Source organism: Nipponia nippon, unplaced genomic scaffold (assembly GCF_047370975.1).
Source record: "Nipponia nippon isolate SJK-2023a ecotype South Korea unplaced genomic scaffold, ASM4737097v1 scaffold_10, whole genome shotgun sequence".
Taxonomy (NCBI): domain Eukaryota; kingdom Metazoa; phylum Chordata; class Aves; order Pelecaniformes; family Threskiornithidae; genus Nipponia; species Nipponia nippon.
The window spans coordinates 27,493,074-27,516,752 of record NW_028262291.1 but is presented as its reverse complement, the minus strand read 5'-3'; the positions used below and the strand labels follow the sequence as shown (position 1 = coordinate 27,516,752).

At 48.0% G+C, this 23,679-nt stretch overlaps 2 protein-coding genes across 7 annotated transcripts in view; one reads left to right on the top strand and one right to left on the bottom strand.

The window, feature by feature from the left end:
* Window positions 1-1,121: 1,121 nt before the first annotated feature.
* PACSIN3 (protein kinase C and casein kinase substrate in neurons 3) overlaps window positions 1,122-23,679 on the bottom strand; it is a 23,250-nt gene continuing 692 nt past the window's right edge. The window contains exons 1-13 of one of the 5 annotated variants that reach the window (XM_087746111.1): window positions 23,357-23,449; window positions 10,453-10,535; window positions 10,078-10,257; window positions 8,852-8,952; window positions 8,255-8,411; window positions 7,245-7,480; window positions 6,676-6,831; window positions 5,945-6,120; window positions 5,012-5,132; window positions 4,416-4,552; window positions 3,735-3,800; window positions 3,059-3,219; window positions 1,122-1,440 (exon numbers count right to left, since the gene is read on the bottom strand). In XM_087746111.1, coding sequence (XP_087602237.1) covers window positions 1,325-1,440; window positions 3,059-3,219; window positions 3,735-3,800; window positions 4,416-4,552; window positions 5,012-5,132; window positions 5,945-6,120; window positions 6,676-6,831; window positions 7,245-7,480; window positions 8,255-8,411; window positions 8,852-8,905 — 1,380 coding nt within the window. In that variant the 5' untranslated portion in view covers window positions 8,906-8,952; window positions 10,078-10,257; window positions 10,453-10,535; window positions 23,357-23,449 and the 3' untranslated portion in view covers window positions 1,122-1,324. Of the gene's footprint in view, window positions 1,441-3,058; window positions 3,220-3,734; window positions 3,801-4,415; window positions 4,553-5,011; window positions 5,133-5,944; window positions 6,121-6,675; window positions 6,832-7,244; window positions 7,481-8,254; window positions 8,412-8,851; window positions 8,953-10,077; window positions 10,258-10,452; window positions 10,536-23,356; window positions 23,450-23,679 lie in introns of those variants that run through there. The other 4 variants (XM_087746110.1, XM_087746109.1, XM_087746108.1 and 1 more) reach the window with 4 other exon arrangements.
* The window catches only part of DDB2 (damage specific DNA binding protein 2), a 19,622-nt gene continuing 19,406 nt past the window's right edge, over window positions 23,464-23,679 (top strand). For both annotated transcript variants that reach the window (XM_087746100.1, XM_087746101.1), the window contains exon 1: window positions 23,464-23,670. In XM_087746100.1, coding sequence (XP_087602226.1) covers window positions 23,479-23,670 — 192 coding nt within the window. In that variant the 5' untranslated portion in view covers window positions 23,464-23,478. The remainder of the gene's footprint in view (window positions 23,671-23,679) is intronic.

Below are 23,679 nucleotides of genomic sequence, written 5' to 3'. Positions count from 1 at the left end.
TATCCAAAAGTGGTAGTTTTTCCTTTTTTTGTTCCCTCAAGCTCTTGGGCTTATCCTATACAGAACATGTCCATCAGTCCTCATATGTTTGAATACACAGAGCACTAGGGTCAGGACCCCACTTTGTCTCAGAAGCCTCAGAGGCTTTCAAGGGCAGAAAGACAAGCCACATAAAGAGGTTTGATAGGTCCTCCCTGCTGAATGGCACTTAACAACTGGGCATAAAGTACACCTGCAGCAATTCAGGACCAAAAGAAGAGTTATCCCTCTATAGCTAATGTGCCAGCCAGCAGGTAGCTTCCACACTCTGCTACCCTTCATCACAGTGTAGGGGTCTTTGGCAAAGCAGAGTGAACTTATAGCATGCATAAGTCAAGAATATGTAGGAAAAGGAAAAAGAACATCTCTGCTGTGCACCCAGTGTTCATGAAGAGAGGTATAGCCAAAACAACCTAGAAGCATTAGAAACCTCAACACATACTACTGCATTTAGCGGTTCTAAGCAGACCAGCACTGGAATGTGGCTGCCTCTGTTAATACAAGCCATCACTGTGTGTCAAGGCCCATTCTAGCTCAGGGAACGTTGAGTCAACTCCGATCTGCTGCCAGACAGTTCTGTTCACAACTTATTAGCCTGAACAGCCACATCATGCAAGATAGAAGCCTCTTTCTCCTGTCCCCAAGCTATACTATCACTGATTCCTGGTGTTATCCCAGTCAGAGGGCAGTGGGAGGGCACATCCAGGTTGTTGAAGCTGTATCACTTATACCAGCTGTCTTACCAGGGGAGCTAACAAACCTGCCGGTGAAGGATACGGGAGACTTCTTAAAGATGTGGGAGAACAAATATATTTCTGCCAGTCAGCTTGATTGAGCCAAAAAGGGGAAGCAATACTAGGAGTTCCCTATTGCCCTGTACATCCAAAGTTCCTTGAACAGGAAGCTTGGGGGCAGGGCAGACCCGAACACCCTATAGATGCACATACACTGAAGCCAAGGAAGTCTCCTTTCTCTGTTTTGAAGAGTTGCGTGTGTCACTTATCTCCCTTCACTGAGTGCAAGTCAAGAGGATCTCTTCCCTTCTGCACTCCTACACTCCTATAGCGCTCACAGTCAGAGAAGTCTTTAGTCATCCTTGTTTATTTATTAGAAAATCCCTACAGGTCTAGGCATTTAAAATGAAGCATTAGTTACATGGAATACGTGCCCTCAAAGTCCAGAAGTTGCTGGATATACTGCAAAGGTGGATTGGGGCCAGCAGTGACCCAGTGACCTCTGCAGGAGATGCTGGTATGGCTGTGAGACACTAGCAGAGCAGTAGCAATCATGATCCAACCTTCTCAACATAGTTAGCAGGATAGAGTCCAACTTGGCCAGTGAGAAGTCTGCCCTTGCACCAGCCCTGCTCATCTTCCTCACTAATCTTCATTAGTTCTTCACCTAAAAGCAAAAACAGTCATTAAGAAGCAGCCTCGGGAAAGGTAGTACGGCATTTTTCCCTGCCTCAGAAGAGTTGATAAAAAAGCAAGACCTATTGGTCCGAATCACCACACTTTTCTCCCCTTATCACACTCTGTATCATACTGCACAGTTTAATTGAAGACAGAGGTACCGACCTCTTCAATATCTATGCTCAGTACCATCCCCTAGGCCAAGGAACTTAGAGATAGACCTTCACTTCTGCTGTTGAACATCAGAAATATTTTTGTATCCTGTATTTCTGCCTGCTTTTCTCCCCCCAGAGGAACATGCTTACAAGCCAGAGAGATCAGAAGGATCTCGGAGCTTACTTTCTTAGTGGCTCCTCTGTAGCAGGTGGGAAAGAAATCTAAGAGGCTGCTAAGCTCTGGCGGTTAGGACCCAAAATGACTATTCCATGACAGAGTGTCTGGTTTGGCCAGCAAGGCATGGAATCAACTCATTTCTCAGACTATGACCAGGAAAGGCTTTTAACCTTCCCACACCTTCTTTGGGAAAGGGCAGAAAGGTCCCCTTCTCCACCAGTAGAAGGTCATACTTCTGCCAGAGAGGGAGGTCTGACTGCATCAACAGGCACATCCCAGACTGGTAGAGGCTCAGAAAGTCATCTGCTGTTAAGCTTAAGCCCTACAGGTGCATGCTGCTCGGAGCAGATTCAAAAAGGGGATGACTGAAGCTAACCAGTCATGCCTCATTACATCTGCTGGGTGGAAAGAGAGAGCAAAGAGTCAAGTTCTAGAGGACCCATGTTGTAAGATATATTAAAGCAACAAGTTAGTGTTAGGAAGTTTACTAGTACGGTAATACTGCAGCATAGATACTGGCCTCAGGCACAAGCCCCTGCTACTGTAGGGCTTCAGTGCCTTTGTAAAACAGGTGTATTTTGAAGAGGTATAGCACAGAGATGCCATATAAGTCTGAAAACAAGCAAGATTAGAGACACTCTCAAGATCCAGATGTCCTCTTGGAGTTGGAGAAGATGGCACATGCAAACTACATTTAACTGAAGGAAGAAAAGGGGAAGGGTCTGTTTGCTCCACCATTCTCTCTCACTCAATCCTCTGCTGCAAGCCAGGATCTCCACTCTCAAGATACCCATTTTGAGCAACAGTTTGCAGAGCTGTTTTTGACAGCTGAACTCTGCCTTCAGTAGTGCATGTCAGTCAGCTGAGCTTTCTCCCAAAACATCTATCTTCTGGTTACTTCAAAGGACAATCCAGACCACTTATATAATTTTTATATCAATGGCACAAGGGAGAAGCATTTAATAAAGTCTCCAGATACAATGCAGAATAAATGCCTTAAGAGGAGGCAGGAAGGATCTGGTTTACCACATGGGGTCTGCTCTCCCTACACTGTGACCAAGGCTTAGGCAGTCTCTTTTTATGTGTCTCCTAGTCTAGAACAGGTTGGACTGCCCAGTCTATCATCCACCTCAGAGGAGCTGGCAATGGGTCAGGCCAGGGGAAGAAGAAGCAGCATCAGTTTTCAAGGGGACATCCAGTTCTTAAAGAGTGTTTCAATCAGTCAGCCTGAGTGAGGACAGCAAAAGGTTAGTAAGAGATTAGTGCTTCTGTACCTGCTTTAAAGCTCAGCTCATCAGCCTCCTGTCCCGTGTAATCATACAGCGCTCGAACCCGTACACCTGGTACCTTTATGTCCTCTTCATGCCCATTGGCATCCAGGCACTTCTTGGGAGTGTCTTCATCTGACCACTCCGAAATGTCTTCCTTCCCTCCGCTTTGTATGTGGAAGGAGAAAGGAGACAAGATGGTTGTTAGGAGACTCATCTCTTACCCACCTCCTCCTGAATCATGCACCATCCTGACTCCCCCCGAGACTGCTATGCTATAAAACAGGGTGCAAGAGGCCCAACAGCCAAGTGAGGGTGAACAGGGAGGAGAGATCCTAGGAGATACTAGATTTGGTTAAAAGCATCCGAGCGTTAGAGCCCTGAGGGCCAGGAGGGTAACTCATTCTCAACGTATTTTCACACATGCACACTCTTCATGACCTCATCCTACTGTAGCAGACCCTCTCACACAAGGAAGGCCAGTCCTAACTGGAGAGCCCAGCCATGTCCAGAGTTATTCCAGCCAAGAATAAGACAGACAGGAAAAGGCATGTCTCCCATCCCAAAGAAACATGTCTGGAATGCCATTTTTCAAGTCAGGAACAAGAGCAGAGGGGAAGAGCGGCAGAGGACAGGCACCTGGAACCCAAAAAGCCCTGAAGATGCTACGTTCCATACTAACTTCACATGGGTGGGTGCCCTCAGGCTGTCATAGAAGAGGCTGTTCTGCTCCTCTTCACAGGAAAACCTGTAGATTGGCAAATAGGGCCCCTGAATCCAATAGACTGAAATACAGTAGTAGCCTTGAGACATCTCTATATCCCCATTCTTTTCTACCCAGCTCACTTAGGCCAGAGTTCACCTTTTAAAGCAGGATGGCTACTGGAACTGTAGGACATGAGTCTCTTCAGCCTCTCCCTATTCTCCAGCTTGCTTCCTGGCAAGGGAAGCAGCTATACCCAGACTTGTCAGGTAGCACTCAGCACCATGCCAGGGGAAGAAAAAAAAAAATAAAAAATCTAATGCCTGCATTTAGGAAACAGTACAGCTACCTGGCAAAGCTGCCAGTTCCCAACTCTCCTCACCCTGTCTGGGAGGAAGAAGAATTGGGGAAACGCATACCAGAATCTCATCACTAGAACGATCTTTACAAGGAAGGCACCTTGTGAGGCAGTACGTAATAGACAAAAAAACCCAAACCAAACCAAAAAACAAACACAAAAGGCAGCTACCCTAAACCCCCTTTTCTACCCTGTCTTTTCCAGGGTGGCACGGGCAAGGCCATGGGCAAGAGACAGGAAGTTAGGGAAGGGATCACTCCTATCAATCCAACTCATTCATGAGCAGGACTACTTTTCCTAACCTTTGCCTTGTCTGCAGAGGGGTCTGTGAGACAACACCATCACGTGTAGGCAAAATGCTGGTCAGCGTGACATCATCAGCCATCTTGCCACTCTTCTCCTTCTTGGTGATTGGCCGCTGTGTTTCGAGGGACCATTCCTGTTCAGGGAAAAGCAATAACACCATCAAGCCACTCAGATATGAAAGCTCTGTGCATCTTTTCTGAGGGACGCAACACCAGGTCATACTTCAGTTGTGGCTGGGCTGGTCAGCCAAATGGCCTTACTGGCATAGCAGGCTTGCTCCTGTTGAATCCCAAGGTACAATAAGAGGGGCTGTGAAAAATTATAACAGTAACTTGTCCCAAGGCCCTGAGCACCAACTCCTGTTCTTTGATCTTGCAGCTAGATGGCTGGAGTATTTGCAGTTTGGCAGGGTTGCTTGTGTCCCTTTGGGCAAAGAGCTTGCAACGCAACAAAAATTTTAGAAGAGCCTAACATCCTGAGCCTGCCGAGCAAAGACATGGTCTTTCCAACACAAGACTAGCAATCCCCCAGTTTCAGTAAAGCAGCTAAACATTTGGAAATAGTAATAATACACTCTAGAATGCTACCTCACCTCAAACTGAGGCCAATTCATTGCCATGCCCGGGCCGTGAGTGTTGCGCCACCACTTCAGGTCCTCCTGGTTGTCTGCAGCCATGATGACTTGGTAGAGATCTCGATATAACGCGTGAAAGCTATGACCAGGAATAGACAGAACCGTCAGTAACCAAGTCCCTCAGCAGTTTCCCAAAAGCCAAGTAGGAAGGAAGAGTGTACCCTCATGCACAGTTACACAGCATCCAAAGTCCCACAGGATTAAGGATGCTAGAGCAGCCCTAGAAAAACAAAGCCACCCTTACAGAAGGGTCAGCCTGGCAAATGGGACAGGGTTGTTTGGCGTGGCAGTGGCTAACATCTGCCAGCTCTCAGCACAGCTCATCAAATGAGCATTGAAAGAGCCTGGCACATTCTTGCGCACAGGCAGGGAGGTGGCTCAGATTTCTTGCCTCCACCTTAAAGTACAGGAGCACAGAAGATTTTTGGCTGCACCTATTTCCCCCCTATTACTTAAGGGCAACTTGTGGCCTTATGTTTATCACTATCTCACAAAAGGTTTCTTTACTCAGGGCAGAATGGGTGCAATAGCTATAGATACTAGAAGGCAGAGCCGCATTCCTCAGCCTGGGATTACATATAGCAACATGGAGGCATTTCATAGAATAGAATCACACCCACAGGACAGTACTGGACAGCAGTGGAAGAGGAAGGGTTCAGAGGCAGAAAGAATCCTCTCTAGGGAGCCTGGCACTATCCAAAATCAGAGACACCAGCACTGGTCAGTCTAAAGGGACCAAATGCCAGTTCTCAGACACACTTGGAAGGGGAAGGAGTGAGACCTGCCTGATGCAAGCAGGCAGCTCCCTTTAAGACACCAGAATTGGCACCCCTCACCAGAGCCCAGGGCACCCCAGGCTGGCAGACTTCCCTCCTGTGTCAGGGCTGGTACCTTTCACTGGTGGAGAGGTTGAGATGCTGGTGCAGATTCAGGAACATCTCCTTAAAGAAGCACAATCGCTTGAGCTCTGCTTCCTGACAGCCCTCAAACACTTGCTCCATGTCCTCCATGTAGCGGGGATTGTAGCGGTTCAGCTCTTCCAACATCTTCTCATACTGATCCTTGCACTGTATCAACCCAGGAGGACAGCAATGGTGAGATTTGTTGCCTTGATGTCAAACCAGTGACAGCCCCCCTGCTCTGGCTTGGGACTGACAAGTTTTTTTTCCCCCTGCACTGCTGAACAAATACACCACAGAAAGAAGAAGAAATCCCACAGCTGGTATCCCAGTCCATTGCTCTCCTAATATTCTTGCAAGTTCCTTGTTCTTCCTTGCCACCCTCTTCCATAGAGGACCTTCTGCACTTTCACTCTTGTGGGCAGGCAAACCAGCCACTTTTGGTAGCCAAGTCTTCAGGTCTGCAGCTCCCACCCCCTGCACCAAATCCCCTACTTTTTTTTTTATTTACTTATAAATTAGATCTTACCCAACACCAAAGATAGAGAGATCTTAGTCTTAGTTACTGAAGTCTCAGTCTAACTCACTAAAGCCTCAGACAATGGGATCTCACACCTCCTTACAGGCTTCAACAGGAGCCATTTCAGTGAGTGACATTACAACCACTGCTTTTTCCTTGAGAGGAGTGTCCTTGTGACCCACATCCATATAACACACGCTCACCTTCTCAGCCTCCTGAGTACACTTCTCTACACGCTCTTGCAACTTGCGCAGCTGTTCCTGTGAGACAGATGAGTCTGCCTTGGCATGGTTCTCCCTTGTATGGGCTGTTTTCTCCTCCTTCCGGGCTGCATGATAGTTTCTCTTAGAAGTCTCCACCTGTAGAAGGAGGATGCAGAAAAAGCCATGATCCTGACCACACTGATCCTCCATTACTCAGAGAGTGTTACTCGGAGGGCATGTTAACATTTGTTACAGTTAGCAGCAATGGTTTCAGGACAACCTAATAGGAATGCCAATTTGGCATTTAGTAAACCATGCTCCAAAGGGAAGAGGTACCTCCAGATGATCTCTTTTTCAGTGCTCACCTGCCATGCAGGAATACAGAGCCTGTTACCAAACTCTTCCCGCATGGGAAGGAAGCTACAAAACCACCAAGAACAAGACATCCCTCCCTCTCAGGCATTCTCTGCTATTCTAGCGAAACCCAGTTTGTTTGCCCAGCGGCTCTCACAATCAGGCAGCCAGCTTCACTGCCCTCATCCCTCCTTCCCCATTCACACTTTGCTCACATCTTTCATCTTCTTCACCCAGGGTTTCTGGGCCTTGCGGAACCCATCCTCTGCCTCCTTTGTCTCCTTGAAGCCTCCAATCATCTGCTTGTGGTAGGCCTCCTTCTGCCAGGCCTTGATCTTATCTGAGTCTTCGCCAGCCAGGTGGTTCCGGACAGCTAAGTGAATTTCACTCAGTTTGTCTGCAGCTGTCAGGAAGGCATGCCAGGCCTTCTCCAGAGTACCATACTGTGGACCTGCAGGAACAAGCACCAGAGGGGCTCTTACACCTCCTGCCCACAGGAGGGAACGCAGATTCTTTTCCTCCTACATATATCTCTCAGTACAGAGTCACTTCCTTAACTCTCCCCCATCACACAAGTCAGCATTGACTGGTCTCCACACAGTCCCAACAGGCAGCATCTAGACTGGCTGTTACAGCTGGCCGAGGTGGGCATTTCTTTTGGGCAGCCTTAGCTGTCCCAGATGGTGCCTGCTAGCAGAAGGTTTCTGTAGAAAATTCTCTTCACAGATCTGGCCTGAGCTTCAGGACAGATAGCAACACTAGTTCATGTCTGAGGCTAAGGTTCTGCTTCACAGACCTTTGGGGCATCTGTCCCACTGTTTCCCATTACTTTGTGAGATGCTATCAGTTTGAGCCCACTACCCCTAAATCACAGCATGAGTAGTTATTCTCTGACTGCAGGAGAAGGAGGAGAGACAGACAAGCCATCCTTAAAAGGGGAGATCTGCAGCTTGATTTAAGACTCGGTCTGCCCAAGGACCGGCCAAACTAAACAAATAGATTTTTTTTTTTGTAACCAAACACCTGACAATGCAGAGAACACCTCTCCAAGTGAATCAGAGGACCGGCTACAAAAACACACACACGACACCCAAGAAAGTCACCCCCTTCCTGGAGAAGGGAAGCCTGTCCCCCAAGGAAACAGCATTACCTCAGTAAGAGATAGCACTCAAAGAAGAGAGTGCAATGATTGTATCTTGTTCCTAGTCCAACCTGGCAACTTTACCTTTCTCCACATTGGTCCTCCACTTACGGGACCACTCTGTTAGCTGCTGAGCATAGTTCTTCTCTATCTTGGCTCGCTCCTGGAAGCAGGAGATTAAGTCATTGCAGAGCCGGTACCCATCATCCACACGCTTCACTGTCCGCCTGTAGTTTCCAGCCTGAAATTTCACACAACAGCATCATTTATACTGTACTGACTTTCACGTTCCTTCAGAACAGACAGCAGCAGGTCAGTCATTGCATGGGGAGGGAGCACAGGCCTTTCTGAAGCCAGCAGCTGGGCTCAGACCCTCCTCTGGCACTCTCTCAGGCAGGCACAGCAGTGGAGGGAAGAAGCTGAGATGCTTTGCTTGCCTCTCTCACAGCTCAGATCAGTGTCAGCTGAATAAGGAACTCTAATTCCATAGCATCTGTGGAAGAAAGGGTCACCTCCTCCCTGCAGTAGCCCACAGCGCGTTACTGAACTTCCCCACAGTTCCTCCCTTCCACTCCAAGAGCAACATGTCACCCAGGAACCTGAAACTCAACCCCCTAATTCCACAGGTGGGAGGTAAGATGACATTCCTACCTCCCACACACTCCGATTATCCTTCCTTACCTCCCAGAAACTGCCCCCAGGAGCCTCCCCGCCAGCATCATCTTCTGATGACATCACCCCCGTTTTCTTGCAGCAGAGAATTTTCGCAGACTTCAGTTAAGCTGAGAAGAGAGAAAAGCCATTTCTAACATAGCACTGGCTGAGCCTTTGCAGAGAGCACAGTTCTCCATGACTCTTGGAGCTGGAGGAGCCCAACTTACTGCCTCGCAGGCAAGTACTGGCATCACTGTGCCTCCAGCAGCAGATGGCTAGATCCAGCAGAGATGCCCAGGACTGGACCTGCCTCCTCCCTCCCTGCAGACAGAAGGCCTCCCTGGCAGGCCTGTAGCACATTTGGAAAGGATGCAGTAGAACACAATCTTGCCAAGCCTCAGCTGTACAGATATTGGAGATGCTAGTGAATCCAACACCCTTCAGCAGCACCAGACATCTCTGTGGAGACTCCTTTCTTAACCAAGGCCCTCAAGAGGGTAGCAAAAGCTACAGAAACTGAGGTAGCTAAAGCTATTTGAAATCTGCCTTGAAAGACTTTAAATAAGTCTTCTGTCAATGGAGATGACTCCAGCTTCCCAGTATGACTCAGGATTATGGGATTACAACAACTGACTGGAGAAAACAAGGCTAAGCAGTCAGCAGGCAGGTATGTTTTGAATGTGGAGGAACCCTATAAGGTGCCCACCAGCTGAGCTGGGCTTGAGCAGAACTACAGAAACATGCTGGGGCATACCCAGCCAAATGGCACTGCAGCACACATGCCGGTAACCCAGCAGCACTGCTTCCCTAGAAACAGCCCTGTAGAGCTGCTGCTTTCATTACACTCAACTCTCACTGCGTTAGGCTCAAGATCTAGGCTAGAAAGTAAAGGGTGCCTCTCATCTTCTGTTGTCTCAGAACTTTTGCCCATTCCTATATGCTAGTCTGTGCTGCCAGTTTGTTCCTGTCATGGTGTAACACTATGAATTCCTTGGGAAGAGGTTCAGGGTTGCTCTTGTGCAGGAACGAGAGAGAGAGTAATGGAAAAAGGCCCAAGCCCAGTCACTCACACACAAACCCACTCCATTCTAGGCAACCCTGGGTTAATGCAGCATAGATGTCCTTTGCTGCCACTTCTCCTCTTGCACATTCCTAGTTATAAAAAGCTTCCCTCACACCCCAGAGAGGTATCTGCTCATTCTGCCAGCCCACAGAGCTCACAGCAGAGATGAAGATCAGTCCACATCTCCCACCTCTTGCAAGTCCTTCTCAGTGGCATGAGCCACACCGTGAAGCACCCCAACACAGACTGCAGGAATTTCCTACATTTCTTCTGGAAACAGTTTGTCGCTGTTTGCCCAGTCTTATCCCATGGAGAGTGTCAGGAGTACATTAATGCTGTTCCTCTGGGTTTCTCCAGAAGGCTGAGTGTGCTGAATTGCAGTCACAGAAGCAAGTTGTTAAATGGGACACGACACTCAGGTGCACGAACCTTGAAACCTGAATACCTCCACCCATGCCACCAGCTGTCCCTGTCCTCCCTCCCCACCATTTGTCAGCAGACTGCAAAGCTATCTTCTGTGCCTCCAGGGCACGCAACTCCACTCTCGTCCCCAGTAACTACATACCTGAAAGCTGAAAGTGAGATGCCGCAGGGGAGCAGTGGTCAGCTGGCAAGAACGTCCGGAGCTCTTCAAACTCCGTGAAAAGACTGGAGGAGACAGAGATGGGCAGAGTTAGACACTGCCACTCCTTTGCAGGGATGCTGCCTGTTCTGATGCATCACAATCCTAGGGGTGTCCTCTTCTGCCAGCTACTAGGAGGGGCACCCTCTGATATAGCAGCTGCAGCCACTGTGCCTCCTGAGATGCCACATTCCAGCACGTAGAAGAGATGCCAAATCCTTGTGTCACAAGATCTAACCCCAGAGAGAGTTAAAATAGAAACATTGGGGCGGCATGACAGCGCTGTGCGGGAAAGGTAGCATCACAACAGCTGAGCAAAGGGAACAGCTCGTGGCCAGAAAGGCCTAAAATAAGCACGCTCCCCAGGCACCCTGCGTGCGGCCTGGTCCCCTCTCACTGTACAGCATCTGGTTTAGCAAACCCCACTGCCTCCATGCACTGCTGCCGGCACTTTTACACATAGCTGGCTTTGGGAGAAGAAGGGAAGGACACACCTTTTCTCCGGACTCTTTTTACTAAAGATGAAAAGGACTTATATACAAGACAAAGGACTTGATAACTCTACATTTAAAAAACAAAAACCAAACTTACAAGAATGCATGTTCTGGTTTAGAGGCCTAGACTCCTTTTAGTAGCAGAGCACCTAGCACTGCCCTGGTAAGATGTGGCTCTCTACCAGCAGAGCTTTTTTGACCCTTAGTTCTGTAAGCTGTCCCCACCACATTCTCAGAAATACTTTGCATATGGTATAGGTAACTGTCATCAACTTTCCACAGAGGAAAGGGAAGTAAAAGGTCTGCAGAGGCTAAGGGAAGTGAGGGCAGACAGAGGCATTTTTGTTTACCTCACGTTCACTTCCCTGAAGATTTACTTCGATGTCAAAAGTCTATTTATTTAAAAAAAAAGACAAGCAAAAAACTTTCTGCTCAGTCATCAATATCCACTCCACTGAGGCTGGAAGGTTAGGGCAACTGAGAGTTAATACAACTGAGAGCAGAAACTGCAAAACCTGGGCGGGAGTGGGATTTTTAGCCAAACATTAAGACAATTTTGGAGAAGGCGCGAAAGAAGGTAGGAAAAGAGGAGGAAGGAAAGAAAAGTGGACTGGGTTATTGCAAACAGAGTAGAGACCTTTGGTGGGGTGGGCGGGAAGAGTTGGGACACTTTTACATGATCCAGGTCACTGGTTAAAAAGTTATAGCTCATCATAAACCTTCTAAGACTGCCCAGTGGTCCCCAGTAAAACCAGACTACACATTCCTGAAATTGCTAAGATTTAAAAACTTCATGAATAGTTACGTAAAAGTATACTTAAATCTGCCTCAGACCCTCCCTTTCTTTCTCCTGAAAGATGAAGACATAGATCAATTAGATATGACACATAAAGGTTGTGTCACTTTTTCCATCCCACATCCCCATCCCCACTTTATCAGGAAGCAATGAATCACAAACATGCCTTCCATCTCTGGTTTCCAATTCAGGCTGACTACACGGTACTAGAATTTGGGGGTAAATGTGGAAAGCTGTTGTGTGTGTCAGAGTGTGCTTGTTCATTTGAGGGACAGTCAAGCAAAACAAACAAACAATAAACCCCTGAATCCATTCTTTCTGCAGTTTCCACATTAGAATTTGAGCCATACCTACTTATTTTCTCAGGAGTTACAAACCCAAATAACTGGATTTACTATCACTAAGATCAACATGCTCTGAAACATAATAGTAGCTGTGCTGGATCAGACTAAGGGTTCTCATAGCCTCTGTAGACAGCAGCCAAAAGCTGATACCTTCCCTCGCTTTGAGAGCCGAGCGAGCATACATGATCATAGAATGGTCTGGGTTGGAAGGGACCTTTAAAAGTCATCTAGTCCATCCCCCCTGCAATGAGCAGGGACATCTTCAACTAGATCAGGTTGCTCAGAGTCCCATCCAACCCGACCTTGAATGTTTCCAGGGATGGGGCATCTACCACCTCTCTGGGCAACCTGTTCCAGTGTTTCACCACCCTCATTGTAAAGAATTTCTTCCTTATATCTAGTCTAAATCTCCCCTCTTTCAGTTTTAAACCATTACCCCTTGTCCTACCGGAACAGGCCCTGCTAAAAAGTCTGTCCCCATCTTTCTTATAAGCTCCCTTTAAGTACTGAAAGGCCACAGTAAGGTCTCCCCGCAGCCTTCTCTTCTCCAGGCTGAACAGCCCCAGCTCTTTCAGCTTTTCCTCATAGGAGAGGTGCCCCATCCCTCTGATCATTTTTGTGGCCCTCCTCTGGACCCACTCCAACAGGTCCTTGTCCTTCCTGTGCTGAGGGCCCCAGAGCTGGACGCAGTACTGCGGGTAGGGTCTCACCAGAGCAGAGTATCACCTTCTGTGATCTGCTGGCCACGCTTCTTTTGATGCGGAACCAGGATATGGTTGGCTTTCTGGGCTGCGAGCACACATTGCCGGCTCACGTCCAGCTTTTCATCCACCAATACCCCCAAGTCCTTCTCCTCAGGGCTGCACTCAATCCCTTCATCCCCCAGCCTGTATTGATACCGGGGATTGCCCCGACCCAGGTGCAGGACCTTGCACTTGGCCTTGTTGAACCTCATGAGGTTCACATGGGCCCACTTCTTGAGCTTGTCCAGGTCCCTCTGGATGGCATCCCATCCCCCAGGCATGTCAACTGCACCACACAGCTTGGTGTCATCTGCAAACTTGATCCCACTGTCTATGTCATTGATAAAGATATGAAACAGTACAGACCTCTGAGGGACACCACTTGTCACCAGTCTCCATCTGGACATTGAGCTGTTGACCACTACCCTCTGGATGTGACCATCCAACCAATTCCTCATCCACTGAACAGTCCATCCATCAAATCCATATCTCTCCAATTTAGGGAGAAGGATGTTGTGGGGGACAGTGTCAAAGGCCTTACAGAAGTCCAGATGGACAGATGCTGCCCTGCATGCTCTCCAAGCCTCTAATCATTTGTTGACAGGAACTTCCTGAGCTGGATGTGGCACCTATGAATTACTAGTAACACTCAACGGATTTCTCTTCCATTAATTTCTCCAATCTGCTCTTGAACCCATGTGAGTTTTCAGCATCCACAATATCATGTGGCAAAGTATCCCACAGCTTAAGGCTATACTGTAGTCATTGGCACAGTAGCTAGGTGGGAGAATGCAATAAAGTAGAATAATATTTCTACAGGCTGATCTCCATGACCTGAGTAGCAGCCAGTTGAGTACATATTTCCATAGCAGTTGGACAGACTTTACAGAAGTCCAGAAAAATCTAGCCTGGTAGAAGCAAAAAGGTCAAAGAACAAGGAGGACCCTTTTCTGCCAGGCTTTTTCTGGACTTTACATACTCCATGAGCCCATGTCAGTCAGCAGATCAATTTGGATCTGCATGCAGACATAGGGAAGGTACTTAGTACTGCACACAGGGGCTGAAGAACAGCTGCTGCTGTCACCCTGAGCCCTAGAAGAGCAAGTAGATTGCCACTCCACCCCCTCATGCCTAGTTATTCCCAAAACATCGTGTGTTGTAAGCCACCAAGAGCCTGAGACCAGGGGAAACCTGAGTTTGCCAGGAAAAGCAAATATATGAGTTATACATGCCAAAGCCTGGAGGCTGTTTTACAGCAAAGTGGAGATGACAGGGCTACCTTGTGGACAGCCTGATATAGCAAGAGCCACCACGTGATTCAGGAGGGCTGGCAGAGCTTGTACAGATGAGCAATATAGCTGGAGTTATATTGGGTCAACTAGAGTTATATATGGGTCAGCACCACATACAAGACTCTCTGATGCCACTGCCACCTCTGCTAAGAGGAGGCTATTTAGCAAATCATATTTGCAGGACAAAGGAATGTTTATCCCTACCTTACCGCCTTCCTCTTTCAGCTATCACAGTTAAGAGGTACTTGAGACCTCACTGCAGCTCCTGCAAGACAAGCTCTCCAAAGGAGGGAGAGAGTGACTACACTTCTATTCACTTCACACCTCCGCAGGATGACAGACAAGGGCATCACAAACACCACTACAACAAGCAACGTCAGGTAGAGAAACTGAACCATGCAAATGGGATTTCTGCAGAGCTACAACCCTTTCTGCTAGCAGTGTTAAAAAAGATACTCCCCTCCTTCCTGCAAATACCTGCTCTCACTTATGACCAACATAGTTATTACACCACACCTCCTATCAACTCCCTGTTAAATTATCAAAAAATGGCTCTTGGTCTTTAGCTGCAGAAAGGTAGAACGGCTCATGACTGCCTCACTGGTACCGAGCTCCACTTAGGGAAATGCCAGAGGGCTTCTCATGGCAGAGCTGTTTCCACCTTTAACCACGTTGTTAATCTCACCCCTGCTCCAGTCAGTCACACATCTCAGACTACAGATTCCTGCCCTCAGCCCAAGGTGTCAGCCCAAACCCTTCCCTTTCAAAATGTGTCAATCTGGCAACACACGAGGTATGTCTTTTTGTTTCATGTTTGCACAACATGAGTACAACAGGGTCCTGATCCACAAATAAAACTTCTAGACCCAATAGTAATAATCACTCTTCTCCAGAAACCTTTCCCCAAGGCAAGTAAACCACAGAGATCCTCCTCCCTCTACACCACACTCCAATACTTCCAGCCTCCAAATGCCCAAGGCATCACTTCTGTGCATTGCTTGACTGCCTCCTGAGACTCCTTGTGAGCAATTGTTTTCCTAAGTTTGCCAAGAACAAGCCTCTGAACTCTACAAATGCTCGAAGGGGTGGTACATGCAGCCTTGCCAGAATTCATCCACAGAAACGGAGCTTGTACACTGTGCCAGACAAGGCCTTCTGCCCAACTCCTCTCCCCTTTCCCAGGTGCAACAGCAAGTGCTGGATGCAGACACATGTAGGAAGAAATTGAGTTATATTTATCTAGTAATAGTAACCGGGGCTTTGGTGGAGGCACATTTTTATTATGGACCAATTTCTATGTAGGTGCTGAAGTCAAGCTAAGCAAGAGTTTTAATCAGGAATGGGCTGCTACTAACTGATTTCCACCTCAAGACAACAACTAACAGCACAAGGCAGCAGTGTGAGATTTCTGTGACCAATTTGTTGGATTCCCGAAGAGTCACTTTTCTTGTACAGCAGGCAGTGGTGAAGGTATTGTTTCACTCCAGGGCACTTCTGGTGTAGACTGCAGACAAACATTTCAATCTGAACAATCCAAATACACAAAAGGATGACAGGCCCCCTCCCCTTATGGCATGACAGATGTGAAAACCCTTGATTATTTTTTTTTTCCTGTTAACTTATTGTCAGAATGGAACCAGAGAGCTGGAGCCAGGAGGTTCCACATGACTCCAGCAGTGTAATGAACTGGATTGCTGCTGGTACAGAAGCACTAAGGTGGTCCCCGATAGAGAGAATGAAATGGGGCATGGGACAGGGTGTCCTTTCCAGCCTCACCATCTCTGGAGGTGCACATCCAATAGCTCTGAACCAGTGACTGTAATGATGCCCAGCAACATGCTCCCCACTGCCATTATATAGAAGGACTGATATTTACAGGTGTACTCACCTTTCTGAAGAGGGGCCTGTTCTTCTCTACAGCTAGAGAGGATGCCAAGTAACATGAAGATCCTCCAAAACTTCCCTTAGAGATATTTATCTTATTGCTGTGGTCACACCCTTGGTAATCACCTGACTGGGAAAGGGACTAAGAGCCAGTGTTTCCCAGCCGCTCCCTAAGGACTGAAGCCTGCCAGGGCTGCCTAATGCAGTTTCGAGCAAGATTTCAGCTGATCTCTCCAGCCAGGAAGAGGTCAGAGAGACATCAGGCAGAACAGTAACTACACACAAAGGTCACTTCAGCTACATGCAAGCCTGTAACAGAAGCCCATCTCCCAGACAATGATTCTCTAGAGATCATGTGGCTGTCCACTAGCAAAATGCTCCATGATTAAACCAAGGTACTAAAATACAGACAAGATCCTGTTCCACTTAAGGGGCTGACCTCCTGAGTCTACATGCTGCTTTATTACTCTATTTCAGACCACAGCTTCTTTATATTGGTCTTCTCCACATTCAGACCAAGCTACTGTACTGAAGACAGACATTCCCCTATGTGTTACCCCAAGTTTTCAAAATGTTCGTTCAGATTTAAATACTTTCCACGTTTATTAGCCATTCCCTGTCAGGTTCTCAGAGGCCAAGGCTACAGAACAGGCTTCTAACAACACACTGCTGCTGATCTAAGGGTTAGGATTCCTGACTGACATAGCTTTACCAGGCAGAAATTGTTTCACCAAGAAAAGGAAAAATTCTGCTTTCTTTTCCAATATGATGTAGGAGATCTTTAGTATTACAGGAACACAGATCTATCCTCATTAATACAATGTGAGGCAATGTTAATGAAGGAATGTATTGGTATATCAAGGTCCGTGTTAGTTTTTCCCCAGTTGTTCCTGCTATGAAAAATTTGATTATAATCTCGAATATCCACAGAGTAAAAGGAGGGAGGAAACCAGTGCTGGACCACGGGGTACCATACTCTAACAGGACAACAGGCCGTGTTCATTTGGGATGTTCAAGACAGTTGCTGGAATAATCTTGACATGTATGCTTTGTCTATGTATTTAGCAGACAGCTACAAACAGGAGCACAAGACAGTTTAATAAAGAGACACACATCCAAGCTACCAGGAACAGCACTACGCTAGCCTACTTTCTTAGCCCTGTGAATAGCGTTGCTCCTGTTCCACACATTAGTCCGCATGCCCACTTCCCAGTTCTCACACTCCCTGGCTTACCTCTCTTTCAGGGTAAGGTTTTAACCCATGCAGATATTAAGAACCTGTAATCTCTGCTGTCCCACTCCCTGAGCCTCTTCACTTGCTTGCTTCCATGCTGGGTACTTCCCAGGGTACTTCCTACCCTGCTGCATCAGTCTCTGCAAATAAACTGCAAGCTTGCCAGCAAATATATGCAATCAGCACTTCCCTTTTAATCAGAAGGGACCCCAAACAATGGGAAGCTATTTCTTCCTCAATCATTGGCAAACAGGTGTTTAAAGCTCCAGCCAAAGCCATTCTATCCCTCCTCAGCAATCTCAATCTGCACTGAATGTAGACAGTTTTTCCAGGATTTAATCTACATTTCACCTGGTCACCTTTTTATCTGCACTCAGTGACTGGCAAGACAAGATCAACCATCCATCCTGTAACACAGTTGCCTATAACTTAGTAAAGGTAACTCATCACAATAGCAGGCTGAGCCAGTCTACCCACTTCCAACCAGGCTTTGAGTAAAGAAGTTTGTTTTGTTCAGATCTTTACATGAACACCAGTGATCCAGACAGAACAAAATGCTCCAGCCTCTTCCAACCCTGAGCAAAGAAGAGAGAAATAACGGGGCGTGGTGATGGGGATGTTTCCGGGGGGGGAAGGCAAACTCCTGTAAGTCTTTGTCAGTGGAATATTCTCATCCTGTGATTGAATCACCTTGCAACCCCCAGAGCACAGATCAAGTTTACTTGAATTCATTAAGAAGTCTTAAGGAAGCAGACTGCAATCAATGCAATCAAACAACCTTTAGAGGAGCCACAAACCAGTTAGCTCCATTCTAACACTGAGCTTCTGGTGGTTTCTTGCTTCACTGGACTGCACAGTAGTCAGATGCCTCCAGTCAGCCTTCTCTGCCCCTTCCTCCCATTTGGAAGTCACAGTGGTTTTTTAACCCAGATGCAGTTCTGCAACTTCTGGCTTCACTTTACCAATAGTTGTCTTTTCCATTCGCTGTCTTTTGAGGAAGGGGGGAATGGGAGATAGAGTTGGCAAGTGTTTTGTCGTTCAGACCAAGTGCGTGGCAATCGTATCGCCAATGAATTCAGAGTACTGCATTTCTTTATCTCTGGTTGCATCAAACAGGTTTCTGGTTTTACTTGGTAAAACTGATTTACTAAAACTGTTTATTATGTGAATATTTTCCTTCCAAATAGTCATATAATGCAGTCAAGAACCTGAAAGAAGATCATCATCAAGGCGTTTCTGAAGTCCATCCAGTTCCCTGCACAGTTTCGAGTCCCAAAAAGGCTGTAGAAGGGAGTACAACCAACTTTTTGAAGTGAGAGTTGAATAAGATAAGATTGAGTGCTAGGACATCTCTTATGGTAAAGGAGAAGAACAAGGTAAAGCATCACACCCATTGCTTCTGTTCCACATTGTGGTCAGTTCCTCCACTTTGATGACAAGGCTCTTTGTTCACCTTTTGTCACCAGAGCTAGGTTTAGTCAATTGCTTCCTCGCAGGAAAAATCTAAACAACATACAGAACAACTGCAACTGTAAGGCAGACTTCAGTACCATATGAACTGGCAGGACTATAGACCAGCTTTTACAGACAGTCATTTCACAGTCTTTTATGGGACCAGGCATGTAAAAAGAAAGCATTGTTTGCTCTGTGGACTGGAGAGAACATTCAGCAACTTAGATTCCCTCCATAGCATCTCCTGGTTCAAGAAGGGTTTGGCAGATTCAATCCCTTTGTAGGTACTCCATTCCTAAAGACACTCATATGCCTTTCTGACCAATTTCCCAGAGATACATACAGATAACAAGGTTGAAGAAGGGTAGCCATTAGGAACCGGCCTGCACCATGGATATTCATACTTCACACATTCTTCTTGAAGTTCATTATCCTGTATGTCATGGGGCAACTTTTATCTACTTTTATACTATCTGCATAGACTCTGCTCTTTGGTATCAGTAGTGCCTCTTCAAATAAATTTTTGGATCTCAATATGAAGAGCAAGACTATTAATATAAATTACTTCATATGCCAGGTGTTATCCACAAGACCCCAGGAGAACACAAGCAAATGGGACAGTCAGCCCAAAGGGCACACATTACCAAATAGATTTTAACTGTTCAGCATCACTGAAATGTCATTTGCTTTCCCAGCCCATTGCCCTAAGCAATGATCTCAGTTTCTGATCCTCAGGACTCAACCTGACATGTGAAAAAAGAACGCTGGGAGGCTTTTTAAAAACAGAAAGCACAAACAGAGTAATCCAGTGGGCTTTATCTTCCCCCTAATGGCCTCCTGAAGCAGCTCCTATCCCACAGCTCAAAACCCTGGGGTTTTTTGCTTGCATTGAGGTAGAAGCCTGCTGGAGTCAACAGCGGGCTTTCACACAGGTTTCCACAGGTCAGCAGTCCTAGTACAAGCTGGCTGAAAACACCAAGAAGCAAAAATAAATATCTAGAATCATTCAGGAAGTGAAATATGCTGCATCTTCTCCCAATCCTCCATGAAAGCTTCTTGCCCATGTCAGAGACGGACAGCAAGCCTACTTCAGAGCTCTACACAGCAGTGCTGCAGCTGATGGCTCAGCACGTGCAGGAGCGCGACAGGTTTGGCTCAGCAGCAGGGCTGCTGAGGGAGAGGAAGAAGTTACTGACAACAAATAATCACCTATAAGCGACTGAAAAGACTGACAATGTCCCCAACTGCCCAGGAGGCAAGTACCATATCTTCCTGCAAACAGAAGAGACACAGCTTGGGCAAGCTCATAGCATGGACAGGACTGACTAAGCTGAAGACTTGCTAACACCATTAGCTATGGGTTGCCTGCAGCAATTATAACTCCTCTAGCCCAGAAAAACTTCCTGACAGGTCACAATAAACAGAGTTCTACCACAGTCGCCTACTAAGAGAGCATAAAATCCTACACAAGTCTAATGCCTCTGGATCCAGGCCCCCGGTACCATGGAGATCTCTCACATGCCTCTTCAACAAACTACAATGCCCAGTGACAACCACTAGATTTAACACACAAATTCTGACTATCACAAGTCTGAAAGGCTCTTTCCCATTGTGCCATTCACAGCGAGGAGAAACCACTGAAGGCTGAAAAACGATTAGGATGCCAGTCACACATATTGCCTTATAGCAGTGCCCAGCTTCAGCCCACATTTCAGCTTGAAGGAACATGAAACTATTGTACCAGTCACTGAAACAAAGCTGAATGATTACAGCAGAGGACGCACCAGGCTCTTTGCATTGACGTTACGCTTTGTCCTGCTGGAAAAACTTGTGCCCAGACAGTCAGGGCACATTTGGATGTTAAATTACACTGGTCACCATGTCGTAAAGTAGCAGCAAAAAGCTACCTCTTGAACAGCTGCTTAACTGCTCCAAGGATGCAAAGTTCTTTTGTTATTCTTCAGAGAGCAAAATCCCCAAATTCTTCATGAAAACGTGCAGATATAGCAGTCACTGTTTTCTGTCCCACCCACTAAGGCCTTAGACTAAGATATTAAGGCTTTTTTTTTTTTTTAATCTATCTGACACAAGTTCCCTGTCATGCAGTACCCTCTACAACCATCATGCTGAGTAACTAGCGATAAAATAGCTTGCCTGATCAGAAAGTCTGTTTTAAAAAGATAGAGAGTCCCTCAAAGGGCTTAAACAGCTCTCCTATTGTTTAGGCATTTCCCTACGAACTCTCAAGAGCAACCCAAATTCACACATCACTGATCAGCTGATGGCAAAAATAGAGGCAGTTTATTAATGCTCTCTGATCAAGAGCATAGCTTTTTCCACTTAGGCTACAGGCAGCTACTTTTAGCTTTTGAGGTCCCCAGTTCAATCCCTGGATGCCAGCCATGACACAGACCAAATTATTCAGTTGTTGTTTGAACTATCTCCAGCCCTCAAGATGGCCAGAATAAAGAATATACGGTATTTGCCACGCTCAGTGATATCATACGAGGTCCTAACGAAGCTCATGTTGCCCCTGGTGCAGTGACTAATGTGTTCGCACAGTTTTGCATCTCCTAAGAAAAGCAGTCACGTTACAAAAATACTTGACTGTATTGTTGAATTAAAAAAATGTGTGTGTGTGCGTGTGCGTGCACACACACTTTTTTATATTTTTTGGAAACTCCTGTTCATCCACAGAAAGCCCAAAAGATTCAGGCTAGCTCTTGTATAATCCGCAATAACTTCAAATGATTGAAGTGCCGGTCATTGTCCTGTGAAGAAATGAACTTGGGTCTGTAAGATTTTCAGGCTTTTATGACTTGCTTATGCACACAGTTTGGCAAGGACCCATGGCATTTTGGCACAGTCCGGTCACACACAATCCTTATTCACACACTGACGTTCGATAGTGGAGTTCCAGGTGGGTAGTTGTTCTCTGGCCTATACATAGCTGACACGCTGAAGTTACTGCTTTTTACAGCCTGAGAAGAAGACAGGCTTCACTTGAACAAGTGCAGGCAAGCCAGAGAAGCTCAAACTCATAGGTCAGAAGAAAAAAAGAAAAAAAGCCAATAAAGCAATACAATACAGCAGGCACAGAATAGGGAAAGCAGCAAGCAGCTGATCCAGCTTGCACATTCATTCTGTTCCAAGCCACAACTCAAAGGACAATCTAGTAAATATTTTAGGGAACTTCTAGTGAAATACCATTAATAACACAAAACACTGTCAAAGCAGAACAGACTCTATCTCACACAGAGCACACTGTGCACTTCACAGAAAGGTGAATCCTTGGCCGAAAGAATGTGCCCAGTTATGCAATGCAAGAGGAGAAGCTCCACTTTGACTCCACCCAGAGACCAGCTCACACCTGGAGCGAGGAGTATCTGGACGCTGTCATTTTAGCCCACACGCTACAGTTGTGCATTCTGCTCCCATTACGCACCGAGAATGACTTGAGTCGTCGTAAGGCTCAGTGACTTCTTGGTGACATTTGAATTCCAGGGTGGAGTGGGAGGCTCGGCTAGGGTTCTGTACTGCAATCAACTACCACCGTATCAGACATTCCTTTGTGCGAATTAATCCAGCAGTGGATTTGAAGGGGAGAGAGGCTCATCTCCCGTTTCAGGAGGCAGAGAGCACCCGTTGGTTAAGGAGGGTTACAGAATGAAGGAAAAAGCCAGACTACTTCCTAGGGCCAGGAGCAAGTGTCTGGAGGTGGTCGGCTAACCTCCCCCTCATCACCAAGCTCTGAGGCTTCTGCAAGCCTAAAGAACTGAAGCAAGCAACGAACAGATAGTTGGCACAGAAAGTGGTAAAACTGGTTAACGCGTTTGGGCCACGCTAGCTTCGCTTATCGATAGCTTTGTGGAGATCGCGGATCTCTCCTCCGGTGCGCAGTGACAAATCATAGACTGTCTTCTCAAGCACTGGATGTTCAGACCTGCTAATACCCTCCACCTTTATCAGCTTTTTCCTGCCCTGGGCCAGAGAGGACACGGTCACCCCAGCAGCCTGCCAGGGGCCAGGCGACCCCGCCGCAGGCAGCACCCCGGGCCTGCCCCACGCCCTGCGCCCCCCTCCCTGACACCAAGACTGCTGTCAGCGGCCAGACGGGAGGAAGAGGACCAGCAAGGCCAGGGCTGTCCCGTTTGCCGTACTCCTCACGCCGGCCGTCGGGAGCCCGGCTCACAGACCGGCACCACGGACCCCCCCGAGCCCGGGCCCCAGCGAGGCCCCTTCCCCCGGGGGTCCCGGGAAGCCGCTTTTACCCCCCTCCGCCTCAGCACTGCCAGCGCCCGCGGCTCCGGTTTCAGAGTGGGCAGCGGCTCAACGCGGATCCGGCACAAAGGGGCCCCTGTCCCCGCCGCGGAGCGGAGCGGAGGCGCTGGCTCCGGAGGGAGGGGGAGCCTCCGCAGCCCCCAGAGACGGGGCGGCGGCGGCAGGCCGGTTCCGGGGAGGCCGGCGGCGGGGCACCCGGTGAAGGTCAGGCTGGCGGCCGGGCCGCAAGGGACGCGGAGGGACCGGAGCTCTCCCGGGAACTTCCCCCAGCCTCCTGCGAACAACCTGCCAGGGACCGCGAACCCGCCGCCGCTCCCCCGCGCCTACCGGGGGGTCTCGTCTCCTCTCGTCTCCGCACCGCGCCGAACCGCGCCGAGCCGCCTCTCGGTCCCCTTCTGCCCACAGGCAGCGCCCGGCCGGGCACCGCCTTCCCCACCCGCCCCCTTTCCATGAGGAAACTTTTCCCTCGCGGCCGCCAGCGGTTCCCGAGCCGCGCTGCCCGCCGCGGGGAGGCGGCGGCGGGAGCGGGCCGGGCTCTGCCGCTGGGACCCCCGGCACCCCACGGGGAACAGGTCCGAAAGACGTCCCGGCAGCCGGGGGGCGCCCGGCCCGGGGGAGCGGAGCCCGCAGCCCCAGCAGAGGTGACCCCG